General features: G+C 46.7%; 1 protein-coding gene across 3 annotated transcripts in view; it reads right to left on the bottom strand.

Annotated features, from left to right (window-relative positions):
- Positions 1 to 7,559, bottom strand: part of ice2 (interactor of little elongator complex ELL subunit 2) — a 101,115-nt gene that overhangs the window by 88,497 nt on the left and 5,059 nt on the right. For all 3 annotated transcript variants that reach the window (XM_043680584.1, XM_043680585.1, XM_043680586.1), the window contains 2 exons: positions 2,980 to 3,256; positions 832 to 951 (listed from right to left, as the gene is read on the bottom strand). In XM_043680584.1, coding sequence (XP_043536519.1) covers positions 832 to 951; positions 2,980 to 3,256 — 397 coding nt within the window. The remainder of the gene's footprint in view (positions 1 to 831; positions 952 to 2,979; positions 3,257 to 7,559) is intronic.

Raw genomic sequence — 7,559 nt, forward strand, 5'->3', positions numbered from 1 at the left:
CCAGTTCCAAACTTCCAGGTCAGCACTGTCCCCATGACTTGTCCTACCTGCCTATCTTCTTTTCCACCTATCCACTCCACCCTCTCCTCCCTGACCTATCACCTTCATCTCCTCCCCCACTGACCTATTGTACTCTATGCTACTCTATACCCACCTCCACCCTCCCCTAGCTTATCTCTCCACGCTTCAGGCTCTCTGCCTTTATTCCTGATGAAGGGCTTTTGCCCGAAATGTCGATTTCGCTGCTCCTCGGATGCTGCCTGAATTGCTGTACTCTTCCAGCACCACTGATCCAGAATCTGGTTTCCAGCATCTGCAGTCATTGTTTTTACCTTTTTGTTTAGAATGGTCCATCTCTATAAGATTAGGATTTGTAGATTCAAGTTTTTCAGTAGCATCAGAAAATATTAAGGTCTCAACTGAGTTGGGAGCTTCAGTGGAAGTCTCCTGGCTGCTACTCTCTCTGAACTTTCTCTTGATGGTTTTTCCTCCTGGGATTGGAGAACTGCATGCGAGAATCTGTGTCTGAACTTGCCTTTTGTGTGTTTACTGTATTTGAACAGTTAATTAGTAATAGGTACTGTCTCTATTATTCTGTTAAGTTTTCCAACAGAGTTAAGGTATTCTAAATTGCTCTTCCTTCGGCTGGATTTTTAACTACAGTATTTAAATAAGTTGTCTTTTGCTTAGCATCGATCAGTCACATCGCATCTGAAACAGGCACTGTACATTTACATTCAAAATAAGAAAACGTTAGAATCTAGGTGACCTCCTTATTATATTTTGAGGGGGTCCGGTCCGGTCCATAATGAATGACTCGGAGATTATTACCTCAGCGTAATGGAGAGCATCAGGACAGATGATATTGTAATCGTCAGCGCATACTCTCGCCACATTCTGCAGATATTTCATAAATTCCGGCAGTTCATTCCATATAATATTCTTCAGCTCCTGCAACAGATGCCCACACAATTACAACATTAAATACTCTCAGCGGGAGGCAAACCAAATGATGTGAGAGGGAAACTAGATTGGAAACATAGTCAACAGTGATGGTGAAGAAGAGCAGATGAGCCTGTTGAAAATACAGACAAAGGAAATAGGACAGCAGTGGGAAAGTACACAATCAGTGCAGACATGGTCTACTTGACCCAACTGGTCTACATTGGTACTTAGGGTCCACATTAGCCTCCGCCCACCCTAAGTTAACGCAAATACATAACAAATTCATCAACTATGTTCCAAACAGAGATTCAAAAATCATGACAGCACAAAGTGAGAGGGGAAAGTAAGCATCAAGGGTGTTACAAAAGGATTGGATTGGATGAAGCAGCCAAGCAAGCACATGGTAATGACATATAACATGGGGAAAGGAGAGGGGATTACCCTCTTTGGCTGGCAAAGGAGAACAGCAAAACAAGTTTGAATGGCAAGAGACTGGGAAATGCTGGTGTTCAGAGGGATTAGGGTGTCCATACAAAGCTAACGTGCAGGTACGGTAAGTAATTACAAAATGGCACATTAGCTTTTATTACAAAGAGTTTGGAATATAAGTGTGAAGACGTCATATTACAATTTAGATTAGATTCCCTACAGTGTGGAAACAGGCCCTTTGGCCCAACAAGTCCACACCGACCCACTGAAGTGCAACCCACCCAGACCCATTCGGGCTGCGTACCTCAGAAGGCTGTGGGAGTTCAGCCATCCAGTGGGCTCAAGACAGAGTCAATAATGTCTTATAGTGTGGGAAAGCAGAGCGCAGATTGAAGATCAGGGACAATCTCAAAGCAGTACAAGTTTGAAGGGTTAAATGGCCAACTCCTGCTTTGAGAAAAACAAGCCACTGTCTTTGCACGTATCGTTAGTAATTAAATGTGGAGGAGCCGGTTTTGGACTCGGGTGGACAAAATCAGAAGTCACACGACACCAGGTTTATTTGAAATCACAAGCATTCCGAGCGCCGCTCCTTGGTCAGGCGATGTGGACTTGGCCTGGTGAAGGAGCAGCGCACTGAGAGCTTGTGATTTCAAATAAACCTGTTGGACTCTCACCTGGTGGTGGGTGATTTTGTAATTAAAGGGGAGGCAAAAAAACAAAACAATCAAAAGGAAACAAAATGGAGCAGAAATTATCACCGGAAATTGTGGATCTGGGTATGATGTGTTGCAAGTTGCCAAATGAAAGATGCGGTGCTGCTCTTACACGCTGGTGCTGAGCTCCAGTATGGAGGGAGAAAGGACAGAAGGAGGTGCTGACAGCACAGAATACGGCAGGTAGTCCCATATGAAGCATTACAATTCCAGTTAGATTAGATTCCCTACAGTGCGGAAACAGGCCCTTCGGCCCAACAAGTCCACACCGACCCTCCAAAGAGCAACCCACCCAGACCCATTCCCCTACTCCCCTAATGAACCTATCGCTACGGGCAATTTAGCATGGCCAATTCACCTGAATTGTACATCTTTGGACTGCGGGAGGAAACCGGAGCACCCGGAGGAAACCCACGCAGACACGGGGAGAACGTGCAAACTCCACACAGTCAGTCACCTGAGGCTGGAATTGAACCCGGGTCCCTGGTGCTGCGAGGCAACAGTGCTAACCAGTGTGCCGCCCTGTTACTTATGGATACTTTTTTTTAGAGAAGGTTTGGGAAGGAAAGTGTGTGGAAGGTGTACATGATAAAACCTAATGGCTGATGGGCTCAAGACAGCTGAGAATAAAGCCACAGTCACCTGAGGCTGGAATTGAACCCGGGTCCCTGGTGCTGCGAGGCAACAGTGCTAACCACTGTGCCGCCCTGTTACTTATGGATACTTTTTTTTTAGAGAAGGTTTGGGAAGGAAAGTGTGTGGAAGGTGTACATGATAAAACCTAATGGCTGATGGGCTCAAGACAGCTGAGAATAAAGCCAACACACAGAATTTATAATCTCCAAAACCAGACGGCTTAACATTCACAAGCGCAGTTCAGCTGACTCACAGAATATTGTGCGAGATGGGTCATCATTTTTCTCGATATCCGCCCACTTCTTTGCACGTTCTTGTATTTTTCCATTAACTGCACATAAGTTCGTTGGTCCTTCTCACAGAGGGAGGAAAAGCGGGGATAGGGCACCCGGGGTTCAGGGAGCGGAAACGATATCACTGAAGGTTTGGTGGGCTGACTGGCCGGAGTTGAGGGTTCAGGTTGGACGTTCGGTTTCGAGGCCTGCTGCGTTTCTGGTGGGTCAGGAGGCGTGGCATCTTCCTCTCTTTGCCTGGCAGCAATGGCGAAACAAAGGCCACGGTCAGATTTGAGTCAAAGCGAGCTGACAGCGTAACACAAGCCGGAGGGTGGAGTCAGCACCATTATAGAGGTGATACCTACCCACGTGCAGCACAAAAATGGACTATTCAGCCCCAATGAGCCCTGTTGGCACTTGGTCTCTACATGAGCCTCCTCCCTATTTTATGACTCCCCTAAAGTATAGGGCACAGAAACAAACCCTTCGGTCCCATCAGTCCAGGCTAGCCCCAAATTAAACCAGTCCCACCTGCCTGCGCTTGGCCCATATCCCTCCAAGCCTTTCCTATTCATGGACTTATCTAAATGTCTTTTAAACATTGTAAATGTACCCACATCCATCACTTCCTCTGGAAGTTCATTCCACACACCTCTTTAAAAAAAAGCCCCCATTTCTTTTTTTAAATCTTTCTCCTCTCACCTTAAAAATATACTCGCTTGAAATCCCCAGTTTGGGAAAAGACACCTGCTATTCATCTTATCTATTTACGATCATGATTTTATAAACCTCTATAAAAGACACTCCAGTCAAAAGGGTCTGTGGACGGTACGGTGGCTCAGTGGTTAGCACTGCTGCCTCACAGCGCCAGGGACGCGGGTTCAATTCCAGCCTCGGGTGCCTCCCCGTGTGGAGTTTGCCCCGTGTCTGCGTGGGTTTCCTCCCACAGTCCAAAGATGTGCAGGTTAGGGTGGATTGGCCATGCTAAACTGCCCCATAGTGTGCAGGGATGTGCAAGCTACATGGATCAGTCATGAGAAGTGCAGGGTTACTAGGACAGGTGGGTAAGTCTAGGTGGGATGTCCTTTGGAGGGTCTCTGCTGAGTTTGATGGGCTGATTGGCCTGCTTCCACACTGTAGGAGTTCTATCCAGCCTCTCCTTAAAACACAGACTCTCTATTCCCAGCAACATCTTGGTAAATCTCTCTAGCTTAACAATATCCTTCCTATAACAGGGCGACCAGAACTGGACACAGTGCTCCAGAAGTCTCACCAACATCATGTGGAACCTCCAAATGATGTCCCAACTCCAATACTCAAAAGGAGTGAGCAATGATGGCAAGTGTGCTAAACACTCTCTGAACTATCCTGTGTCTAGATATATCCTCCCAAACATTTAAGTCCGTTTAATCGCCATTGTGACAAAGGTGGCTGCAATATAAATCTGACTCGGCTTCTTACTGAAGATGATGTTACAGTAAATCCAGAGGCGAGGCCCACAACAGAGCTTTCCCAAAGTAGGGCTCATGAGATTTAAGGCAGGTATTGTTGGTGCAGATTTCCTACCAACTGAACAGTAAGACATCTTCAAATCCTTTCACTTTATTTCTCATACAGTGGACATAACTCAATAACTCAACCTCAGAAGTCAACAGATGTGGGGCTGGAAGAACACAGCAGATCAGACAGCATCTGAGGAGCAGGAAAGTCAACACATTGGCCTAAAGTTAACAATGAAAAGGTAACGGATACGACTTTCCTACCAGCTACGACCTCCCTCAGAACTGCTCCGTACAGAAAGGAGTGTCTGAGAGAGCTCTCTGACCCAGACGGCAGGGTGAAAGTGAGGTCTGCAGATGCTGGAGATCAGAGTCGAGTGTTGCTGGGAAAGCACGGCAGGTCAGGCAGCATCCGATGAGCAGGATAATTGATGTTTCGGGCATAAGCCCGTCCTGATGAAGGGCTTATGCCCGAAACGTTAATTCTCCTGCTCCTCGGATGCTGCCTGACCTGCTGTGCTTTCCCAGCAACACATTCTCAACCCAGACAGCAGGGTTGCCACCAGTCGAGTGCACAAAAGGATTCCACAAACACACAGAAACAATGAGTAAGATTAGATTAGAATCCCTACAGGATAGAAACAGGTCCAACAAGTCCACACCAACTCACCGATGAGTAATTCACCCTGACCCAATCCCCTATCCTATATTTACCCTGACTAATGAACCTAACACTATGAGCAGTTTAGCACGGCCAATTCACTTAACCTGCACATCTTTGGACTGTGGGAGAAACCCATGCAGACACGGGGAGAACGTGCAACTCCACACAGAGAGTGGCCCGAGGCTGGGATCGAACCCGGGTCCCTCGTGCTGTGAGGCAGCAGTGCTAACTACTGAGCCACCCTGCCGCCCTAGTAGACACGCTGTTTTAGTGAAGTCGGTTAAGGGATAAATATTTGCCAGGACCCCAGATGGCACTTACACTTACGTAAGAAATAGGAGCAGCAGGAGGCCATTCAGCCCCTCGACCCTGCTCCGTCATTCAATAGGATCATGGCTGATCCAACATTCTTCCCATCCGCTTTCCTGCCCTTTCCCCCCCTTTCCCCTTGATTCCCTGACTGATTAAGAATCTATCGATCTCAGCCTGAAATACACAAGGCCTCTGTCCCCGCGGGCTCTCTTCCAAAGACTCTCAACCCACTCAGAAAAAAAATTCCTCCTCAACTCAGTCTTCAATTGGTGTCTCTGAGACTACGCGCATTGGTCCTAGACTCCCCAAAGAGGGGAAACATCCCCTCAGCATTTACCCGGTCAAGCCCCTGGAGATTTCTATATTTTCCAATGAGATCACCAGTCATTCTTCTAAACTGCAGGGAGTAGAGGCCCAACCTGTTTAACCTTTGCTCCTAAGACAATCCCTCCATACCAGGAAACATCTGAATGAACCTTCTCTGAACTGTCTCCAAATGAAACGCTATCTTTCCTTATTTATAGGGATCAAAACCGCTCACACCAGCACCTTATACATTTGCAGTCAGACTTTCCTACGTTTAGACTCTTCTGGTAGCACCAGCCTGCATATTGTGTTCATATCTCTGCATTGGGCTCAAATCCCCAATATCTCTCCACCCCCGAGGCTCCCAGCCTCATTCCTGATGAAGGACTCTGGCCCAAAATGTCGATTCTCCTGCTCCTCGGATGTTGCCTGACCTGCTGTGCTTTTCAGCAACACTCTCCCAACTCTGATCTCCAGCATCCGCAGACCACACTGTCTCCTAGTTCAAATCCACAAATGATTCAGATTTGAGAGTGCCACTACTGCCCAATGGCTGACACTTCACCTTCTAATAATTAAATTGAGTCGCAGTTAACACAAAGCTGTTAAACAAGCTAAATGAAACACAAAGAGCAAGTGACTCAACCCACACAACTGCTGCTCAGACAGAGCCAGGAATAGACAGAGAAATCAATTAAACATTCAGTTATGATCTGTTAAGCATCCGTGTCACAGTGGTCACATTAAAGAGAATTGGGTTATCCAATGGCTGGCACACAATTACAATGTGAAATACAGAAAACAGGAGCAAGAGAAGGCCATTCAGCCTTCAACCATTCACCATTCAATAAGATCATGGCTGATCCTCGATCACAACTGCCACTCTCTTTGCCTACTCCTTAAAGCCTTTGATCTCTAGAAATCCATTTCTTCACGTCACAGAACATAAAACATTGAACAGTACAGCACAGTACAGGCCCTTCGGCCCTTGATGTTGTGCCAACCTTCTATCCTACTCTAAGATCAGACTAACCTACATACCCTTCATTGTACTATCTTCCATGTACCTATCGAAGAGTCGCTTAAATGTCCCTAATGTATGTGACTCTAAGAGTCTCAGAGTCATACCACACGGAAACAGACCCTTCACTCCAAACTACACTAGTCCCACCTGCCTGTGCTTGGCCCATATCTTTGCAAACATTTCCTATTCATGTACTCATCCAAATGTCTTTTAAACATTGTAACTGCACCCGCATTCACCCACTTCCTCCGGAAGTTCATTCCACACCCGAACAACTCTATCTAAAAAGGTTGCCCCTCATCCTTTTTAAATCTTCCTCCACTCACCTTAAAAATATGCCCCCAGATGCAGGTTTGCTCACTGAGCTGGAAGGTTCGTTTCCAGACGTTTGGTCACCATACTAGGTAACGTCTTCAGTGAGCCCCCGAATGAAGCACTACTGATGATTCCTGCTTTCTATTTATATGTTTACCCAAAGAAACCCAAACCACAACAACGAGCACCCGAGCTACAAATCTTCTCCCAAACTTTGAACACCTACGGGCGAGAGACGCTAAGACAAGCCAGGAAATGGGAATTCTGTGCCAACCGCCTAAGTGCCACATACGAACAACTCCGGTTCCTGCATGAATGTCGAAAGAATCGAATCCTTCCACCATGTGGCAGATACAGACCACCAGTCAACAACCCACAAGCCAGGGACACAGCCAGACAGAACGGATTCAGGATGATCCAGGTAATGATTACAGACGC

This window comes from Chiloscyllium plagiosum, chromosome 40 (genome assembly GCF_004010195.1).
Source record: "Chiloscyllium plagiosum isolate BGI_BamShark_2017 chromosome 40, ASM401019v2, whole genome shotgun sequence".
Taxonomy (NCBI): Eukaryota; Metazoa; Chordata; class Chondrichthyes; order Orectolobiformes; family Hemiscylliidae; genus Chiloscyllium; species Chiloscyllium plagiosum.